We start from the raw sequence: 23294 nt of genomic DNA on the forward strand, positions 1-23294 counted from the left end.
GCTCATGTTATGATCATAGAAATAATATTGTATCATATATAATCTCTGCTCCATCTATGTCTTGTTCCAGTAGCCTATTTCATCATCAGGTTGCCCTGGTTCCTCAATTCTTGATGCAGACCTTGTTGACCTGGGCAACGTCCAAGCTGGAATGACTGTTGCGTTTGCCGTTTCACTCATCCTGAAGTAGGATTAACCACTGAACTATCAAGCTGCCTTCCAATGTCATAATGGAAGACACTTCTTAAAGTGGTTGAGAATGACTGGGCTAAGATCCTGTGGAACTTCCAGATCCAGACTGAAAAACTGGTGATGGCTAACCAACTAGATAACATGTTGATGGACAAACAACAGAAGAAGGCAGTGGTGATAGATGTAGCAACAGCAACATCAGGAAGAAGGAACACAAGAAGCTCGAAAAATACCAAAGGCTGAAAGAGGAGCTAGAAAAGACATGGGGAGTAAAGGCGACAGTGGTGCCAGTGGTAATTGGAGCACTGGGGGCTGTGACCCACAAACTGGGAGAGTGGCGCCAGCTAATTCCAGGTACAATATCTGAGGTCTCGGTCCAGAAGAGTGCAGTCCTAAGAACAGAGCTGATACTGTGCGTAGGACCCAAAGGTTACATATACATTAAGTACATTTTGATGATAATACCTTTGAAATTTTACTTAGGTAACATTTTGAATCCAGGATTTTTGTGTAAGGGGGTATTTTTAGACTGTAGACACAAGATTGCCGAGGATGAAGCTGCACCTGTTCTTAGGCCTGGTACCAAGCAGGGACAGGGACAACTGATTTAGTATGAATAGTTTTCTAAAAGTTTGCCTGTTGTAATTAAATCATGGTTTAAAGAGGAACAAAATGCAAACACTCAGAATTTTCGGTGAAAGTATTAACCAACAGGAGCAAACAGCAAGCAAGTCTATTTCACTGTGGATTAAACAGGTTACTTATGGTGACCCACCTTTCTATGTCTTTTTTCTGTCCTGTGTTTCTTATTGTTTTTGCTTCCCAGGTTTTTCCTTTTGAAGCTGACACGATGCTCAGCTCCACTGACACTCCTCATTCCACTCTGTTAGCAATTATAGTCTCTGCCAGGTTTGGGGGCAGGACAGAACTATTTCATTGAAATATAGGGGGGAAGGGCAATACTGAGGCTCACTGGATGTTTAGCTACTTTTTTTTTGTTTTTTTTTTACAAAAAAAACCAAGGAAAGAAAAACAAACTGTTAGTATAAACACATTCTGAATAAAATCTTCTGTTGATGATAATAGGTTAATAATTTTCCTCTGAAAAGAAAAAAAAAAGTTCTGATATTTTTTGAAGGGGTCCTGTCATTGGCCCTTCATTCAGTTATCCTGACTTTTCTCCAACGTGCTCTGCAGACCCTTGCTCTCCTCTCACCCACCATAACTGCCTCTCCAGCCCCAGCAAAACCTGCAGCATGCTCCGTGAGCCCTGGCTTGACTTGTAGCTGCCTAGCTCTATCCCACAGACTGTGAGCAGCCTTCAGCTGACCCAGGCTGTGCTCTCTTCTTCTGCTGGAGAATCAGGTCAAATTGCAATAGCATACTCCTTTCTTCATATACAGCCAGTGATTTATTACAGATTCTATTTTTATTACAAATATACTGTTGTTTTAAGTTTTTGAGGCTTCAGAGTTCATAATTTCATTCTTCATAAAATATTAACATCTTCTTTCAGGTGATGTTGAGTAAGTCAAACGTGGTCAATGTGGGCGGGGTTACACTATGACTTCGCCCATGTTGTATGGCACATTGCAGTGAGGGGTACTTACAAAAGTGAAGCCAAAACATCTTGGTCGCCCCCTGGTGGCTGGATGCAGTATTGGTCTTAAACTCCACCCCCTCTATGTTAGCAGACGGGATGTCAAGTAAATGTTGGCCAAAGATGGTTTCTGTCTTTTTAGGTAGTTCTAATCTCAGCTGATGTGGGTTTAAGTATTTATTTTTTGCTTTTGATGCTGTATAGACTCTGGCTCCCAAGGTTCCCACACATTTTCCTAAACACAATTTCTAAACTTTTCCATGAATTTTAAAGACGCATTAAATCATTTTTTTTTTTTTTTTTTTTGTTTCCCCCACTTGCTCCACTCAGATTCAGTCTCTATTCAAACACAATTTCAGCGAGCTGGCATACCGGGAGGGAGAGACGAACCCATGAAGTAAATGACAAAACGTACTCAGTGGTGAACAAAACGTCACACATTGACACATATGACAGCTATGTTACATCGTCAGCTACAGACAATTAATTATTCCTCGGAGAGAATATTCAACAATTTCATTACACACAATGAAATTACATTACCTTTCCAAAACTTTCAATGATTTTCCAGGCCTGGACAATGTGACTGTGAAAGTCCATGACTTTTCCAGGTTTTCTGTGACAGGCTCCAAATAACGTTGCCAGCACAAGATGGCAGCAGCCGTATCCAGGATATTTTGGCTTCATTTTTGTTCAGTGGAAGGAGGTGGAGACATGTTGTCCATCTTTATATACAGTCATTGGTCGAGACATGATCTGACTTGCAGAAGCTCATTCATACGCATCCCTATTAAACACACCCATAGGCTGTCATCATATAATTGCATATACATTTGAATTAAATATTGCTTTAGCTGGAATTAAAAAAAGAGACCGAATGAAGGAAACTTGGTAGTTTTGTAAAAATATTTTATGTAACAATTTAAAAGTCATAACACTCAGCAAAAGACATTCAAATCAACATGAGTGACCGGGGTGTGTCCCTGCAAGTCCCAAGCATCCATCAAATCCTCCACCATGTAAACAGTGTTGAAAAGAAGCTGCTGTGTGATTGACTCTCCTTCCTCCCAGTAGGCTGCTGTTTCTCCAAATTTGTGTTTTAGACATTCCTCATACAATACAATAAATTATAAAACCTAAAAATATGGAGGAGTTGACTTGCGGTAAACTCAACGTGACATAAGAAGATTTCAAGCGTCGGGGACACACCCCAGGTATGAAGAGACCTCTTTGGCACATGACATAAATCATAAAACGGGACGTAAAACAAACTGTAAACAAAACGGTCATTACAAAATGCATATTTTATACACAGACAGCATTAACAGATTAAAAAACAAACAATAATCCTAAAAAAATTGATTTGGCAAATGTGACCGTCCCCCAGCGATAACACTTGTCTCAGTCTGCAAGGCCTCCGTGCAAAACCGCGTCATTGTGGTTAATGTTAGCGCGCTGGGAGGAGAAGGGTGGAGGGGGTCAAAATTGAGAATGAGAGGGGCAGAGGGGCAGGTAAGGTTTCATTTTGAAGTCTTAACTGGTAAGAGTCCTGTTTGTTCTTTCGTGTCTCAGGTTTTAACTTTGTGTTTGCCCTCCTCTGGTATGTGCGACAGCTCTGTGGTTTACCAGCCAAAGTCTCTTTAGTGCAAATAGGCTGTCAGCTGCTGCCTCCTCTGAGGGTGGAGGGGGGAGGAGAAGGTCATTTTCGTGGTGGAGGCGAGGCTGTGTTTGGTTTGGCACCTGGGACCGGTCTGGAAGGAGAAGGACAAAAAGAAGAGATTCTAGCGTAATGTTCAAACAGTGGACAGACTGTGATATTTCAGAATAAAGCTGGGGATAGTCTGTATCAACAGATTCCATGAAAACCGACAATAAATGTATCCACCGGTATCAGAGTCTTCATATATCTTCTTTCTCTGTGCCATAGAGCTCCATTGTTCAAAAACTAAAAACATGTCAATGAGCCACACTGTCACACTGGGTGACATGTTCTTTCATCACCATGAACACACACTGTAGTTAATTTGGACTCAGTCCCACACAATCATGACATACATAAAATCACCAGATACTAAACTATGATGGTAAACATGTTGTTTTGTTCCACATTTCATGTGTTAGATAAATAGATAGATAGATGATGTTTTGCCTTTCTCCACCATGGTCAGATTTATATGCAGACACATCCCAGTTCACATTTTAGTAGACCCTTACCAGCTCATCTCCCATACTAAGTGTTTTCCATATGTTAAGAGGTGCGTCTACCAAGTCTAAACAAAACTGAACTGAGAGGTGGGCTACACATAGATACACAGATAGATAACATTTATTGTCCATCTCACTGGAAATGTATCTTCGGCTTCTCACGAGCAAAGCAAATCAAAGGCGGATACAAACACATAAAACAAAGCACCTTTAAAAACGTACAAATATACAGTATACAATAGTGCAAAGAGGCAGGTAGGAGCAATAAATTATATAAATAATACAAGAGAGCACATCTTATAAAATAACAGTGCTCCCTGATGCAATCATTCTGTGTTCACTGCCTGTACAGCACAGGGAATAAAGGACTTCTTGTATATTCTGGCTGGTTTTCGGGACTCTAAATCAACAACTGGACGGGAGCAGTGTAATGGATGTGAGGTACCTGCAATTATGTGTTTGGCCTTCCTGCGTACAGCGCTGTCAAATAAACCTTCCCTGCAATGTTGACAATCTTGGAGAGATGGTTTTTGCTCTTTGGACTTGAGTTGCTGTACCGTGATGTTGTCCTTAATAATCAAATGTTTTCAATTGGCTTCTGTATGCCATTTTGAGTATGTGCTGGATAACCCTAAAAGCTCCTCATCTTCCTTTTGTTTTGGCCACATTCATTTATTGTTTACTTGCCTGACACCAGTCCTGAAGTACAGTGACCTGACTTAAGTAGGGACAAGTGCATTATCGCCTTTATGAGACAGGATACTACAGAGGTAGACCAAGGTGAGAGAGGTATGACATGTGACACAGGTCCTTGGCATTGTACGCACATTTATGCAAACCACAGGTATGTTACATTTACAAGTTATTATGTAGCGGACACTTGAAACCAATTGGCAACCAGGCTTAAAATTGAAGCCAAAACAAAGTGCCTCTAATGGCCACTTGAGGCTGGCTCCAAAAGTGAGTCACTCCCCACAGAGCCCCATTTTAAAAGGCCCAACTTTATAGCAGAAATAAGCAGGTTTTACAGCCTGGTGCACAGTGAAAAGTACAGTGAAAAGAACTGCTTTGGCCATCACAGCTGGATTGAAACCTTGGACATTGTGTTTATGTGGTAAGTGTCTTAACTATAAGGCTTTCAGTTAGTTTTAAGTGAGCCAAAGTAACAAAATATAAGTTATGAATTCTTTAATGCTTAGTCAAATCAAGTAAAATAGCAGGTAAGGTTCAGCTGTATTTGTAGTTTTGTTTTAAGGGGTTATGGCCTGGTGCCAAAGCCTGCCCTTTTTGCTACCACAGCTATGGCGAAGCTCACATGAGCCTCCTCAAAAATGTAATTACACGATGGGCCTGCAGCAAATCAAATGTGGAGTTTGTTGTGTTGGTTTGGGTCTTTTTATGAGGCTTGCTGACAGTAAGGAAATATAGAATAATGTAAGAATGGCATTCAGGTATCTAAAGTAATATTTTGATGTATGAATGTTTTTATTTCAGAGAGCAGAACCTGATGTCAGTGCCATTTGACAGATGTTGCACCCTAATGAAATTAAAGTCACGCAGGAATTTCTTGGCATAAAACTAGCAGTTATTATAGGAACAGGTACAATAAGCACAAATACCAACTATCAGCGAGTGTGCTCCGAGGAGATTGATTTTGAACCTGTTCTGTTGCTTTCTATGCACAGTTGGGCTCTACTTTGAACACAAAGACAAGTGTTGCTGGGGATTTGTAAAGTCAGATACAGGCGGCTTTTCCCTCTCATCAAGTCTCTGAGCTAACAGAGTTACACCAGCAGCTGGTGTTAAATGTGAAATCTGATCTTAGTATTACCTGGGAGAACCAGATATAGAGACATTTTGATCGATCTGCGAGATTACAGAAGTGGAGGAACCATAAAACCTGAAGAACAATCACCTTGAGGTTTCCCTGCCTGACTTTTACTACATTTATAGATAAACTGCACGGAACAAAAAGCATGACTCTGCATCTGAAGAAAGTGAGTACAAGCCTTTACACTGCGGGCCTGTCACTGATAAAAAATGAAAATTGATTGCTGATGAAGAACTGAATCAATGAATTGCATGGTTTGTAAACTCAAAGCGTTTATGCGCCCACACCCACCCCAAACAGCATGAAATGGGAAGATAGGAATGCTGTGAGGCAGATAACGCTCCTCCCTGGTTCTTTTATAGGAAGGTCATTAAATGTCTTTCAAACAGGGCTGGAATTCACAGATATGTAAAAGATAACCCACAAACAATAACTACTCTATGAACATTACATAACATGTCAGATAGTATTAAGAAAAGTATCATCTTCCCAAGGTTGAGTTAAAATCAGAGTAGTAACAGTGGTTTACACACACAGTGAGTACAGCTGTAAAGCTTGTTGTTGTTATGGTATTATTATGAACAGTAATAATAATAATAATAATAATAATTATAATAAGCGGAATGACGTTATTTGTCTTTTCATTATGAATTATGATAACAATAAGAACAATATTATAATTATTATTATTGCCACTACTACTAGTACTACTACTACCAATAATAATAATGTTTATTATTATCGTTAATAAGAATTATATCTCTCTTTAAATTATTATTATTTATAAAAAATAATTGGAAGAATATCAACAATAACAACATTCTTCATAATAATAATAATTATAATAAGAAGAAGAAAATTATGTTTTTTATGTTACTGACAATAAAAATAACATCAACAACGCTTATTCTTATTAATGATAAGAATAACATTATTTTTCTTCTTTATAATAATAATAATAATGATAATGTGTTGATTTCAGCAATATTAGGGTAATTGTGGCTTGTGTTATAATGGTTATTTTGTGTGTATGTTTTAGTTTGCTTCTTTTTTTATTTTTTAAATTATTATTCACCTTTGCTGCATGTAAAAACCTAACTTTTTTTTTTTTAATTCATTTGATTTTCTTTTATGTATCTATTTATTAATATTGCCACAGCTTTCCCATTCATTTACTTCTCCGTTATATTTTGTTCCTGGGGGCCTTTATTGGACCAGACAGGTATTGGGTGGACATGAGCGGGGGCTGGGTCAAAACAAAAAAAAAATAGAGAGAAAAGAAAAATAACAAAAACATAATAACTCATAATGGACTGGCTCCCTCCCAGAGGGTGTGGAAGCAGCCCAATATGAGAAGGGATGACCTACAGAGGGTCGGCCCCCTACTAAAGATCTGGGGGGCCCGAGGCAGAGACACCTTGGAGACAAAGAGAGGAAAACTAAATACAAGGAGACAAAGAAATAGAAAAGAGGGTGGACCCTGTTAGCCTTTCCCAGCTGCCTCCTTCCCAGGCTACACCAAACCCCTTATTAATTGATTCATTTACTGATTGATTTTTTATTTATTTGTGTCATTATTGAACTTGCTTACCAAAATTAGATTTGACCCTTCACATAGAAGTGAGCAGGCTGCTTATTTAGATATGAGGCCAACAGGCTAACATAAAGGTGTGCATGTCTGAAAGAGGCTTCTCTGAACACACAACACTACAGCATGTCTGTGTGTGTGTCCATGATGTGTGTTTGCCCACCTGAGAACTCTGAGAGGAGGGATGGCTGAGACTTTGCCCACAGGTTTGGGTCCCACTGCCGGGGGCATCATCACCAGCAGACCCGGGGAGGGTTTGGAGCCCAGGGTTCGGGCTGGACTCACTGTAGGGGAGGCCCCTCTGGCTGGACTGAGGGGGAGCGGCCTCTGAGGAGGGAAGGGGGACGATCTGGGCTGCAGCTCAGACACTAACTGAAAGAGAACACACAGAAATATAGATCACTGACATTTCCATTATTCAGCAGTCAGATGCAACTGGACACTGAGACATACCAACCAGACAAGGTGTCAACGGGGATGTTCCTAGCATTGAGGACTTTGGGGGCTTAGCACAGACTACTGTAGGGGGGTCCAGGGGAAACCTCCCCGGGGATATTTTTTTGATGCTTCTTTATGCACTTTGGCATCTTACGTACATTCAAAACACATGACTTTATGATTGAAACACTAAAAATAATGTCTTCCTTAAAGAAACCTTTTTGATTTTTAAGATTCATTTTCAATTGTGATGTTAAAAATATTAGTTACTGGTATTAAGTACAAACAGAATACTTCACAACCGCTATCATTACATACTTATTGAGTAGAGCTGTTAACAGTGATGGACAGTAACTAAGTCCATTTACTCAAGTTCTGTACTAAAGTACTTTAAGGTACTAAGGTAAGGTAATTTGTGGTACTACTTAATACTTCTACTTACATACTTAGGTTTTTTTTTTTACCCTGCTTTGGTTGCTAAGGTCTTTTGTGCAATGGTCTAGGCATTCCTTAAGTATGAGACCAAGACAAGGAGAAACCCATAAATACTTGAGTGAGCATTTTAAGGAAACCTTAAGGAGAGGACTTAAGGGTGTTGTGCGCATTTGATTTCATTATAAGTAAACCCTAATTAGGACTTTAAGGAAAATCTTAAGTGTTTTGTGCAACTGGCCTCAGACTCCTTTAAAAAACAGCAGAGCTCTATGAGCTGTTGAGTTAAGGGAAACTTTATATACTTTGTGAAATGTCGTCTACAACAAATTCTCAATCATTTTTCCTCTCCTGTAAATTCAGCTGCAGCTGGTGTTTAGGTTGAACACAGAAAATAAACAGGGTGGCTGTTTTGCAGTATGCTTTTTGGTTGCGGCTATGGAAAGCCAATGAGCTCAGAGAAAAGAGAGAGAGAGGCTGTGCTGTCACCTGCTGACTGAGTTCACTCTGAGCAGAAATAAGTCGCTAAATCGCTAAAAGGGTGTGAAAGTCACTAAGTCTAGCAAGAAAATCTTATATCTTATCTTTATATTTTGGCAGAGAAAAGAGACCTGTGGCTAAAGAAAAAAACAGTAGTAATAGCCTGAGAGTTTTTACACAATAATTATTATACATTTCCACACATTTTGCAAACTGATGTAGAATATAAAGCAGCAAAAAGAGAAAAAGACAGGCTTAATAAAAACGTGGGAGCACTGCCAATACAGTACACAGCACCAACTCCCTGGCACATGGACACAGCAGGGAGGAGAGCTCCGTTCCAGTTTCTGTAGTGGACGGTTTGTCTCCAGAATCTGTTGAGCTAGCTGATAAGAGGAACTCCTGTCCCACTTCACACAGGTACATTAGATTACAGTTACCACTACAGCACAGAGATCAGATCAGTAAACACCAATTAAATATCAGATATTTGACACAAACAAGAAAAAGCAATATTCAAAAGTTGGCACTGAAAGCATTTTACACTTCACAGAGAAGCACTGATGAGAGAAGATGCATCAATGACAAAGCAATCAGATAAGACACAGTGCAGTTTATTCATTATTTCAGCGGGGTTCAGATGAAATCTCTGTAACTCATCTCAGAACTACACACACACACACACACACACACACAAACACAAACACACACACACACACAGTACAAGAGTCTTCTCATTAGCTCTGTGTATCTGGCAGTAACTCTGAATTACATTTACAAATTAGGCATTTAACTGTAGTCAGGGGCAAGTTCTCTTAGAGCTTGAGTATTTAAAGTCTGACACTGTGATCCCCCTTCATATGACGTTGGGACATCTGCAGCCCCTCAGCCCACCCCTTGTAAACAGGAAGTATAACAGTACCATAGATTCAGTGAGTTGTGCCTGAGCTACAACTTATATTTGTTGACATTTTGGGTAATTTGCACCATCAAAAGTATGCTGAATCAGCTATTAGCAGTTCCTTTTTACAATCCACCCAGGTGTGGATCATGGATCATGTTAACACTGGAGATAAGTTAATACCTGAGCATTCTTGGACAAGTTCTGCAGTTACATGGAGAGGTTTTTCTATGATTTTTGAAGCAAATTGCGACAGTCAGGCGCTAATCACCTCCATGTCACAGCTACTGCAACAAACTTCTTGTTTCTAGAGCACATGCATGTACCTGTCCCTTCTACCCCACCCAGTATCAGGTCTCTCCCTCCACACTACTCCCTCAACTCTCCCTCCTGGGTGATTCTAACATTACCTACATCCAGAGCGTGGATGTGTACTTTTTTCCCCAACCCACTAATAATTACAGCCGCCATTTCCTGCTGTTTTTCTGAGCCCTCGCTGGTCGTCCTGTAATTTAAATCCCATCCGGAATGACATCTTGTTTTTTAAAGTGGATGTCTGACTTCCTTCTGTGGGAGGAACTGCTTGTCCTCCTTTTTTTATCAGCTCAATTCTAAATTTGCTTTTTAAGTGAAAATGGAGAAAAAATGGAAAATGCCAAAACGAGTGTTTCTCACCTTGAAATGTTCTCAGAATCATATTTTAATGTACTACTTTGTTGTAAAATGAGAAAGTGTGTTCCAGGCAGTGGGCAGTGGGCGGTGGGCAGTGCATCCCTCGGCTGTATCCAACACGGTGGCCAACTCAAAAACATTCTCATTTGACAGCTAAACAGTCACTAATATATGTTCCTGAAAGCATTTGAGGAGAGTAATAGGCAATGCAGTGACAGAATCTCGATTCATATTTAATCAGCTGCATTACAGACTCCACAGCTCTGATTGGTTGTTGCCAGTGCACTGTGGTAGATTCTAGCACATGCCATTAGTGGTGATAGAAGAGGAGGAGGGACATTATTTTTATCACAGATGATCTGTCTCATATACTTCTATGTGCTGTAGTGACAACTTCAGCAAATAAGACAAAAAGTTATTTTCATAAAAAGTTACCAGCTACAGCTTTAAGACAGACGCTGTCACATCTACGCACAAGGAGCAGCATAATTTCATTGATTATTTCAGAAGCATAACAAATTAGTTCTGTTTCCTTTCTCAAATTCATGACTACAGTTGAAAGTTTGGCTGCTTAAATGTTCCACAAAGCAATTTCCATCCAAAAATCCATCCATCCATCCATCCATTTTCATCCGCTTATCCGGGGCTGGGTTGTGGGGGCAACAGACCACTTCCTCTTGGGGGATCCCGAGGCGTTCCCAGGCAAGATGAGATATGTAATCCCTCCAGCATGTTCTGGGTCTGCCCCGGGGCCTCCTACCAGTGGGACGTGCCTGGAACACCAACGGGAGGTTCAGGAGGCATCGTGATCAGCTGCCCGAACCACCTCAACTGACCCCTTTCGATGCAAAGGGGCAGCGGCTCCACTCCGAGCTCCCTCTGAATGTCCAAGCTCCTCACCCTATCTCTAAGGCTGAGCCCAGCCACCCTGCGGAGGAAACTCATTTTGGTCGCTTGCATCTGTGATCTAATTCTTTCGGTCACCACCCAGAGCTCATGACCATAGGTGAGGGTTTGGACTGAGGTGGAGATGGACCTGTAAATCAAAAGCTTCACCTTCTGGCTCAGCTCCCTCTTCCCCAAGACGGTCTGGCTCAGCACATGCATCACTGCAGATGCTGCACCAAGCCTAAGATTAATAAAGGGATTAAATACAACTCCTTTGCCTCTTGCACCTGTTGGGAATAGAATGATGTTATGTGTTTTACTATAAGTTGTGTTTCACTATATAAGTTTTAGATGTGTGAACAATGAGAATACTGAGATGATTTCAGCTGATCTGAATGTGTTTGCTTTGCAGAAGTGGAGAAGTACAGGAGAGGAAGAGACATGAAGTCTGAGGAGCACATACCGCAATGCTTAGATAATTAGTTTCATATATGGTAAAAAGAATAGAAAGTGATGTACAGATAGTAAGGTACAGCACGTGTAGGGAGTTGTGTTGTTCTCTTGTCTTTCAAAACAGGAACCACGCCCCAACCGCCAGCGGGAAGGAGTCAGATTAACACGAGGCAGGGGCGTGGTGTGATGAAGGAGGAAGTGGAACTGCCAATGAGAAGAGGACAACGCCTTGCGTGCACAATGACACTCTGTTACGCTCAAATATACTGGGTCAGGGAAAGGACAGGAGGTCAGACTTCGTGAACTGACACACCTTTGTTGTTCGTCAGGGACGTGAAGTTGAGACCCAGAGCTCTGTAATTTTATTCCTTTACTGCTTAATAAACTACATTAACTGAGACCGAATATCTTCTCCTATTGCTTCATTAAAGAACACGCAGGACTGAGCTCACACATAGCACATTAGAGAGTAGGATGAGACTCTTAGTCCATCACACCTTACTTTGCACCAAGTTTGTGCATCATTTAACTAGCAAAGAGGATTTGAAAACGCCCTAAATGCACTTCCACCCTGCACTTTAGCACCAAGTATTTCATTTAAATAGGGTCACATGTCTCTTACATACCACATTCTTTAATTTTGGGATGGTTGATATGCTGTCCAGAACTGTTACAGAGGAGCACAGTGCTTCACTGTCTTGTATTAACACCTAAGCTCACAAAATGTAGTCTGTTTTTATGAAGCTCTTACTGTATAGTGTAACATGGAGACTAATTTATCTGTCTGGCTGCCTGACAGCTCACATCGATGCCCTGTTGGTGACTGAAATAATGGAAATAAGACTGAGGTCTTTTTTTAACATTACCACTATAAATAAATATGCCTGCACAGTAGCACCATTCTTCCTACACATAATGTCTTAGGACAGCTGTCTCTAACTTAATGTGAAAAGAGGTGTTAGTTTCTGCTTTCCTAAAGCATAAATCCTTTGTGGCTCCCTGCCTGGATGTTGCTCCCTAAGTCCATTATGGCTTTCATACATACATTCTACATTCTGTGGTATGATTTATAGGTTATAGTTTTAAAATTCAATTATAACAACAAGAGGTCACAAAGAGCCTTACCAGTGGAGACCGTGTCGGGTTGAGGGGCAGAGGTTTCTTGGGTGGGCTGAGTCTCTGTGGGGTTGCAGGGGATTTTGGTGGGGCCGCTGGGGGCCTGCCAGCTGGCAGAGGGGGACGAACCACCTTGAGGTCCCGGGGACCACCCTGGGGTGACTGGGTGGGTCTCAGAGGTCGCACAATGTTGACTGGCTGGGTGCCATTGGGCGCAGGGCCTGGTCTCAGAGGCAGGACCTCTTTGCTGGTGTGAGGAAGCTAGAATCAAAGCAAAGACAACACAAACTTCACTTTTTAAAGTTTGTGCTTAAAGTAAAAAAAAAAAAAATCAACCTGCTGTTTTCCGCAAAATCTTGTAAAAGCTAGTCTACATACAACTGACAGACCACTTAAACAGCAACCCTTTATCAGAGGGTTTATTGGTTTTAGTCTGGTGTCAAACTGCTCTAGTGAAGGTAGAAAATACTAAAAAAAAGTGTTCTTACATCTGGACCAGAGTGTAGCCTCTGATTCTGTTTGCTCACAACATTCCGATTAACAGTTTGGAAATATGGGTCCTAAATTGGTTTCACTTCTATCAGATTGTAATTATTTTGTCTTACTTCAAAGCTTCTCATCTCAAAGAATATTCTACATGGAGAGCCTCAAGGCACCCTCCTGGGTCCGCTACTTTTTAGTTTTTTATATCTTCATTTGTGTTCATCCATTCTCTTTATTATCTCAAAACCCAGGATGGTACTTAAATTTTAACCCTTTGGTAAACAAACACCTACATCTAGTGGGCTCAGAAAATAAAGAAAATGGTTCATGTGACTTAATTTAGCCATCAATACTGATAAGCATAGTGTTAATTTTCATTGTTATGCTGATGACACCCAACTCTATCTCGCATTTGATCCTGAATGACTCAATGCCCCTAACTCCCTTAAACTGAATCTCTGACATGAATTTATGGTTAAGAGAAAGTTTTCTCCAACTAAAATGGGACAAAGATAAATAGTTACTTGCCAAAATGAGCAAAGAGAGAAATGGTGTTACCACCAACCCTTATCTGTCACCCATTTTGTCACAGAGGCTCTAAAAGCATTTTTTTTTCTCACAGCCTGTTAAAAACTCATCTTACAGCATTGCTTTTACTTTTTTTTACTATTTTTTACTATTTTCTTATACCCTCCAATAAATTGTGTAATTAACAATTAATATTTTACTTTTTATGATATTATTTTATGGCTTTATTCCCCCTCTTTTTTGGATGTATTTCAAACTTTTTATTGTTGTTTGAATTGTCTGCTCAGTAATAACTGGTTATTTTTTTATTTTTGACAACAGTATTTCCTTTCAAACAGTGCTGTTAGTGGATTCACTTTTATTCCATTTACAGTGTTATGATTTAAGTTGAATAATGTGAATGTTTCTCATTATTCTTCCGCTTCTTCTTATTTCATGGTAGGTGAAATAAAAGCCCAGAAAACGTATATTCTCAGTCAGCTTTTTATGGTTAATTAGAGATGTGGTCCTACATGAACACATTTCTTTCTGCCAAAATTGAAACAAGTTTGGTTATTTCATGAAAAATCTCTCTATTTCTAGGTAGGCGGGACTCAGCAGGCATAAGGTGTGGAGTAGCCTAATCCTTCTGTGCAGCAATCAAAATTTAGGGTTAGCATTTGAAATAATTTGACTGAGTCTGATGACAGTTGTAGGTTGTTTGGTCTATCTGATCACATTCTTTATTCAGCTTTGTTATTTCAGTCATGTCTATTTATTGTTAGAGAAATACTGAAATACTGGGCTAAAAGAAGACTTCTTCAACCGTTACTAGCCTTTGATCTTGGGTCTGTGGAGTGAAATTTCCTCAACTGCTCAGCAGATATTTCACCCAACATTAATAGTATTTTAACCCCAAATGTACTGCATCTTGATACAATTTATTCAAAGAAACAACAGAAACAAAGTATGTTACTATAATATCAACATGGGGACCTCATATCTTAATATTTATTGGAACACTTTGCATTTCCCAAAGCACTATTACTGTCTGACATTTCCAAAACTGGGAGTGATCTACCTTTGGTTAGATAACAAAAGATGAGCTTAAAATTGTGAAGTCAATATGAAGGTCTCAATGTTACAGTAAATACCACAGAGATGTATTTTGTCTATAAACGTTTATTCGTAGTATTTAAGACTCATTGATATCCCTTCCCATTTTCCTTCCATCCTTTGCCCCTCCCTTTCCTTTCTTGCTCCCTTTGTATTTCTTTCCTTGCCAGTGACAAATGTACCCTAACCCTGAGCTGCCAAGCCTTTCAGCGAAATAAATGCTATAAAAATAAGGAAGTAACAACATGATGAAATAATGCTATAGGCACATTGAACTAGTGGAGAGAAGTGTTGTGAAGGTGGGAGGAGGCCAACTCTAAGTGTTCACACAAAGTAACAAGCTGCTGCAAAATGAGGCAGTTTAATATAAAGGTCAACCACATGGACGCTCTATTATTCACTAAAACACAGCAAGAGAAACAGTGACCACCCTCCTATTTCCTTCCTACTTACCCTTTATTCTCTTTCTTTACCACACACACACACGCACACCCACCCACCCACACACACACACACACAAACACACACAAACACAAACACACACACACACACACACACACACACACACACACAATCCACTCACCCCCTTGTGGCCGCTGGCTTTGTTGATTGGTCCAACCACCTTCAGGTGAAAGGCAGGATTCAGATGGCCGTTCTTTCCTTTCTCCACCGATGCTTCCGTCCTTAGCAGAGAAATGAGGGCAGATAAAAAAATATAATTACAACCTCGTGGCTGTTTGCCTCCAGCAACCAGTAAAGTTACAGTTTACATCCATGGTTGTCCAGACTCATGTGAAGCCATGACAGCAGACAATGCAAATATGGATGTTGCTACAAAGAAGCTACATATTCTAAAACATGGATCCTTGACACACATCTTTAATCTGGCAGCACAGAAGATCTATACAGTCAGGACAGTTTGAAGGTGGACACCCAAGATTAGTGTCATCAATTCAGTATCTGACCAAATGTCTCCCCTTCTGTTCCTGAGTTATGACAAGTACTGTCGAGAAAAGTGTTTTTAGAGAATGATCTGATGTCAAGGTGAGGTTGACCTTTGACTTTTTGGATACACAATATCATCACTTAATCATTTTATCCTTTTAGACATTTGTGTGACATTATGTCACACTTAAAATCATTAAGTTATGGCCAAACACATGTTTTTTAAGGTTACAGTGACCTTGACCTTTGACCACCAAAATTGAATCACTTCATTGTTGAGTCCAAGTGCACGTTTGTGCCAAATTGAAGTAATTTCCTCAAGGTGTTCTTGAAATATTGCGTTCACAAGAATGAGATGGATGCAAGCAACACAGTGACTGTGACCTCTGACCACCAAAATCAAATGAGTCCACTGTTGAGTCCACGTGGACGTTTGTGCCAAATTGAAGAAGGTCCCAAAGGTGTTCTTGAAATGTCGCAGCTCAGGTGCACCGCAGAGGCATACAAATATCAATTAATGCAGCTTTAAAATCAACAAGTTACCTCTACTCTACCTCTAACTCTAACAGACACATGTAATCTATTTCAACAACACAGCTAACTACAGTCAATCTAAACATTAGAAGCTTCACAAAGGAAAGATTTACTGCAGCATTGTGGCAATGGATTGAATTAGACTGTAGAGGTGTATGTATTAAACTGGTAAGTCAGTGTATGTATACACTGCAGGCTCTTAGCTGATTGGAAGGCTTTCCAAGCATACTGGATGTATATATGCTTAGAGAAGCCTTTAATCAGCTCAAGCCACCCGCTGTTCCGCTGTTGAACTGTAAATGAACCCAAAACGATTGGCCATGGAACAAAACCAAAAAAAGCAGAGGGTTTTCAGCACAGCTGCTTCTGTTAAGAGTCTTTTTAATCATCGTAGCGGCTCAATTTTCCATGTCATGAGCCATTCACATCGTCGTCTCCCCTCTGTCTCGCTTTAGCTGCAGTTACCGTAAAATCCTGCCGAGGCCCAATAGCACCAATATTTAGCCTTTCTCTCAGTCTTCATTTGGAAGGTCAGGGTGTTTAAAAGCTTGCTGTAATGCTGGATCCTTTCCAAACACATTTCTGTTCTGTAAATCACTGTGGAACACTTGAGTATTTTCAGAGGCACTAACTCAGCCAGTGTTATGACGAGGCTGTCTCTCTGGGTGAGCTATATGGCAGTGCTCATAAAGGAAGCAGCGAGGTTTATGGGGACATGGATTTTGTTTGGTTCTGATGGAGGTGAGCTGCAGCACAAAATGCTGCCATTTATGCTGATGTAAAAATGGAAAGTTCTGGTGTATGCATCAATCTGCTTAGAGTGCTGGCGTACTTCCTTCCTTCCTTCCTTCCTTCTTTCCTGTAATTCAGCACTTACCTTCCTTGTCTCCCTTTCTCATTTCTTTCCTCCTCCCTCAATGACTTATTTAAAATCCATTCTACCGCCACATTTTCTCTGCATCATTCTTTCCACCCTTCCTTTACTTTTCCTTCCTTTTTCTGAAATATTTTCTTTCTTCTATGCATGATTCATTTTCTCTTTATTTCACTTTTTGTTTCCCTCCCTTCTCATGCAGACAGTGTGATATGCAAAGGCTCCACTGCATAGTAATAACACTGTTGTTTTTCAACAAATAAACGAGCTCCAAGACAGAGAGAATCAAGCGTCAAGAATTATACAAAAGATTTTTCTTTCCTAACCTCTGTGAGTTCTTCTGACTGAAAGATTATCACTGTAATTATTACTATGATTAATTATGGAAACGTCAACAGGTACAATAACCTTCAATAATGCAATAGTGCCCCCGTAAATCATATATGTACTTCCATGATTCCCACTCTGTTCAGGATATAGTTCCAGTAATGTGTGTAATGTGTTTTTAGCTGACAGACAGACAAACAGTAGGCTTGTCATGATAATTATGTAGTAACTCATTGTACGATAGATATATGGGCATGACCTGATCATTTTGCTGATATTGCCCGTTGTGTTTATATGCCTATTTGAATAAACAGCAGGGTTTTTTAACAAACCCAATTTAATAATAACCAAAATTTAAGAAAAAACAATACACAAACGAAAACAAAATTTAAAAAAAAACCCTGAACTGACATCAATGACTTTTTTGGTCTTGTTGAGGAGACGAGGGCAGAACAGGATTAGGAAATTCTTGCCAATTTTGTGTTTCTCACTCTGCATGTTGGATTGCACTGCCTTGACTCCCATCATGCCGAGTTTGAAAAACGTTTTGTGTAAAACATACTGAGCTTTGTATTCATTGCCTTGTACCAGTTTCAGTTATGCCACAAAATCTTGGTTAAATAGCCAATTTTTGTTGAATATGCAGTTAGTCGATCCTCTGCTCCGAGCATCCCGGCCGTAAACAAAAAAAAGTTGTTGGTTCCTTTTTTCTCATCTCTGTGTTGTTAATGTGAGAGGCATTCATTTAAATTCTTCAAAAAAACATAGATGTAACCAATTACTTTGTTTTTATGATGCAATGTCAGATAAAAAAATTCATAAAATCCTGCTTTTCATGTCTTCGAATTTTGAAGACATTTAAAAGACTGAGTTAAAATAAATTAAGGCCATATTTTCAGATTAATAAAGTTTATGCCTTTCAAGACTCTGCAGGAACCCTGAATAATGTTGTTTTTGCATTTTTTCTGAGACAGTATATCTTGTGGCAAAAGTAGTTATCATGACAGACCAACCACTATCAGACAGACAGACAGACAGACAGACAGGACAGGATACAGTACTTGTTGCTCTTGTTCTTCTCTCTTTGGGAAAGCCACTTATGGTAATAGGAAGTCTTGATCCTGTAGCAGTAGAAGAGCAGCAGCACTACAGGCAGGACCAACAGGAAGGCAAACAGCAGCCCAACCACCAGCCCCACCTGACCTGTAGACACATCATTATTATTGCATCATCACACTGTGAAAACTCCATGAAAACTTCATTATTGCTGAGACAGTGTGGAAAGTAAAAGATAACTTTTTTTTTTAGAACACACAAAAACAGATTTATTAATGAATGGTTAATATTAATGTTCCTACAATTCCCATGATGCAACTTGAACATGTCTTTGTTTTGGACCCTCCCTGCCAAATTAAACCCACGTCAATCAAACTCCCCATCCACAGTGTGTTACTCAGACTTTCCGTTACAAATCTGTAGTCTCAAGCCAATGCTGACATAACCCTGATGACATCACTATGGCATCATTAGTCCTGTGTTCATGCCTGGGAAGCTCAGAGACTTGTAATGCAAACATCAGTTAATGCAGGTGTCCGTGTTTTCCTGAACAGATCCAATGGGGCACGTGTGTATCAGAAGTCAGGAATACCAACTCCAAATTATTGACTTCGGACTTCAACTAAGGCATCAGACTTGACAAAGCTCCTCAAACATTTCTCACAGGCATCTGTCTTAAAAAAAAATGAGTTTGTTGCATAGAACTGATGAAGTCTCTCCTCCTTTTTGGCCTCACATCCACAGTGAGATGGAGACACTTCCTCACACATCTCTATTGTCTCCTTGTCATGTAATAAATTGTGCAGAATCATGACTTGCTCAGACACAACAGCAAGCAACACTTAGAAAACACAGCCAAGCTGTTTTGACGGGGATGGCATAAAGCTGCTGGCTCCAGTGGCCTGCACATCCCCAACAGATGAGGTTTAAACATGATGCTGCTGATGTGGTGTGTCAGTGAGATGTTTGAGAAAACAATCTGATAACAGTAATACGGAGGGGAAACCTGCAATATGACACACATTTACTAATTTATCTTATTAGTGTGCAGATGGAGGGAGAGTTTGCGCGGGTGTGGGTGTGTGTGAACTCACTGTCATACTGTACAGGTCCACTGTCCACGCTGCCGCCGAGTCCTGGCTTCTCACAGAAGGGTGGAGCCCAGCCGCGATTACAGTGGCAGTTCCCATTACTGTTACACACCTATGCACACACACACACACACACACACACACACACACACACACACACACACATTAATGTGATTTGCAGTTCAGTCTAAGTATAATCTTGTACGTGTGTGCCTGGAGGTGTACCACCCAAATTAGAAGCACTAATTTCTTGTTTTCTACAGATTGGCACTGTGTGTTTTAATGGGATTTTCCTTCCTCTACCTTTGCACACATTCACCTTATAAATGGAGCAGACTGCAGAACACTGACATTATGAGTAACAATATCTCACATTTGTGTCATCTGCTTCCATTATGTGTGTATTATGTATCTATTTATGTTTAGTTTGATTTGATTTTTTGTGTCTGTCTGATGAAGTAAGAAGTGGAGTGTATACTTCCTTTGTCCTCAGTTCTCACCTAAGTTATTCTGCGCAAAATGATCAGCTGCCCTGAGGCCCAAAACCATCATGGGACCCAAAGGCACCAGCTTCATTGTGTGACAGTTCTCAATCACAACAGCACAATATAAACTGAAATGAAATTCCTGAAAAAGGTGGCTGCTGCTTATAAATGTACATCTGTCTATCTGCATGATATTTTTCACAACTTCATTATTTCAGTTAGTAGACCTTACGCTGTTAGTAAACAGTATGCTATTTTTTGGTGGGCGGGGCTTAGCTGGAGGCAAAACGATTCTCCACAGGCATCAGTTAGCGCTACCTAGCAAGTTCTGTTGGCTTGTTTTAGACAGTGGAGGAGGATAAGAGTGGCGCGTTCAGAAATTTTCCCTCTGAGTGTTGGAGCACTCTGGCTTAAACTGGATCATTCGTAAATTCAAAGCGCTGTTGGAATGTACCGTTTGGTTATCCAGAGCACCACACTCTCGGAGTAGCAGAGCGCACTCTGGCTGGGGAGACGGAGCAGCAGAGCGTCGAGCAGAGTGAATGTGTAAAAATGTGTCTGTTTCTTCGACCAACAGGGCTCTCATTTTAGTGTAGAGCGTCAGACTGAATTCATGAACACACCATGTCAGGTTGCTCACTGTCCAGGGCCGCGAGTGTTAGTTGTATAATTCACCACTGACCAATGGGACCAGACTGGCTAACCCAGATGCTCTCAGTCAGTGGATGGATGATGTCACAGGAAACTTTGTGGTTGATTACTGTGCCAATCTTACAAAGGAAGACGACACTTGAACAGTTTCCTCCAGTTTGTTTGCTATCAAAACTAACGTTAGCTAATGCGCTAAAAAGTAAGCCAGAGAAATCCAATATTCCTCTTAATACCTCCCCAATTTCTGATTAGGTGGACATGATAAACCATAATACACATTATTTATTGATTATTCATTATTAGCACTCATTACCATGGCATTTTTGATGACTGCATCTGTCCAGTCCTTTTGTCTTATCCCATTAAACCATAGTTGTCTTCTTTTTTTGTTGACGGGCAGTGGCGGCTGGTATATAATGAAATTTAAGTTTTGAGCCATGACTCTTTCTATTCTGGCTCCCAATAACACAACAAGATGACATTTTAAGACTTGTATGTAGCCTACAGCCCTGATGTTGGCCTTTAAAGCGTCTATTTAATTTGTGTTAATGGTGCATAATCCAATATAAATATATACACACACACACACACAGGACATACACATTGTACAGAGAGTAAAAGGAACAAGAGGTTTAGTAGGGGGCCACAGCCCGGGGCGCCTCATGTGTTAACTGGGCCCTGGTCTTAATAAAGGACTAATTAAAATGAAGGATAAATCACAGCGATGTTCAGCTAATACCATCCAAGTGCAGAGTTGCAGCTCCAGCAGTTTCAAACCTCTGCTTCCTTTTTAACAGGCACCAGTTAGGGGTGGTATGACAATATACTAAACACCATGAGACTGTAGAAATATTTGCTCCACTCTATAAACAGAGGAGTTATCCCTTGACTATCTCTGGGAGCATTCAGCCAGTGTTGACAATATTGCAATATACAATCAAATATTAAGATTGCATATAGACAAATCCTGGGAAGTACCAGAAGTAATCAAGTCACCATCACTGCAGTGGCATCTCAATACGCATATGTTTGAAGGGCAAGCTGTCCTTAGTCATGTTGATAGTGTATTCTTACAGTCAATAATGAAGGCAGCAAGTTAGCAGACGTGATGTGAAATATATGGGTTTATTAGTTGAGAAGCTTAAAGGCATGGTGGTGCAAACTGTTCTTGAGACTGATGGTGCATGCAGCTATGCGGTTGTCTCGTCTGCCAGATCCTAACAAGGAGAACAGTCTGCATTTTACTGCAACAACAATCCGTCACTTTTGAGACTTTAACCACATCCAAACTAATATGATTTCATTTTAAAATGGCGTTTTAAAGCAAAAATTATCTCTGTACACACAAGTGTTTAACACCAATTCAGAGTTCATCTCTGTCCATACTAACACGCCAGAACATGCATATCGTATGACCATTCAGGTACAGTGGCCACTCACACACCGGTGTAAACAGGAAGCAGGTTGACTATTCTGCAGTTGGTTGTTTAGCTACAGAAAATACTACGGAGATGCTGAAAAGTCCAGAGATTTCTTTGCTTGGACCGACGACAAGGTGGATCTGTTACTGAAAGTAACACGAGTATAAGGCGATTAAGGTGGCAGAAAACAGATTGGAAGTCATTACAAAGCAAATACAGCAACATATCAAAGCGGTACAAGGTGCATTATCCGTCACAAAAGGTATGTAGACTTCGTAATGATGTTTTGGCTAGGCATTTTATGACAAAGGCCCCTTTCCCACTGGACCGAAAACCATTATCAGCCACTAACAAGGGAAAGGTTACGATTAGCAGTCACCCCCAGGCCAAATGACTCTGCAGTTGTAACAAGTATTTGCTCTGATCAGCTCCGATCGGCAGTGATGGACATAGAACACCCAGTTGGATGCGCTAACACCGTCCATTTCCACGCAAGCAGCGCTCAAACATCATTCCAAATTGAGACGACATCAAGTTTGAGAGAGAGACTGAATAGGTAAGATATATATAAAAAGCAGTAACCACCGTAACATTTTCACTGGACTCCATGCTGCTTTCTGCTGTTTACTAACCTGTTTTCTGGCCCGTTCGTGACACTGAACGTGACACACCAGAAAAAACAAAACCACTAAACTCCAGCTTCCTCCCACAAGACATGCAGGTTAGGTTAATTGGTTACTCTAAACTGACCGTAGGTCCAGGGTGTACTCCGCTTCTCGCCCAATGTCAGCTGGGGTAAGCTCCAGCCCCCCCGCAACCCCCAACAGGATAAGCGGTTACACAAAATGAATGCATGAATGAATAAAAAAAACAGAAAGGCATATTTGTCTGCTGCAGAGCTGTGTACTTGGTTTCAGTCTACTGGCAAATGGAAAGCAGTCTATTGCGTATGTATATTGGGTTTCCCTGCATTTAAAAACCCATATACATGTGCTAATTTTTGTGGTT

The 23294-nt window shown here is 40.4% G+C and overlaps 1 protein-coding gene across 1 annotated transcript in view; it reads right to left on the reverse strand.

Moving 5' to 3' along the window:
• Window positions 1-2684: 2684 nt before the first annotated feature.
• The window catches only part of adam19a (ADAM metallopeptidase domain 19a), a 288250-nt gene continuing 267640 nt past the window's right edge, over window positions 2685-23294 (reverse strand). The window contains exons 18-23 of the mRNA XM_033609823.2: window positions 19733-19841; window positions 18644-18785; window positions 15486-15585; window positions 12806-13057; window positions 7580-7788; window positions 2685-3543 (exon numbers count right to left, since the gene is read on the reverse strand). Of these exons, the coding sequence (XP_033465714.1) occupies window positions 3492-3543; window positions 7580-7788; window positions 12806-13057; window positions 15486-15585; window positions 18644-18785; window positions 19733-19841 (864 nt within the window). The 3' untranslated portion in view covers window positions 2685-3491. The remainder of the gene's footprint in view (window positions 3544-7579; window positions 7789-12805; window positions 13058-15485; window positions 15586-18643; window positions 18786-19732; window positions 19842-23294) is intronic.

This window comes from Epinephelus lanceolatus, chromosome 22 (genome assembly GCF_041903045.1).
Source record: "Epinephelus lanceolatus isolate andai-2023 chromosome 22, ASM4190304v1, whole genome shotgun sequence".
Classification (NCBI taxonomy): domain Eukaryota; kingdom Metazoa; phylum Chordata; class Actinopteri; order Perciformes; family Serranidae; genus Epinephelus; species Epinephelus lanceolatus.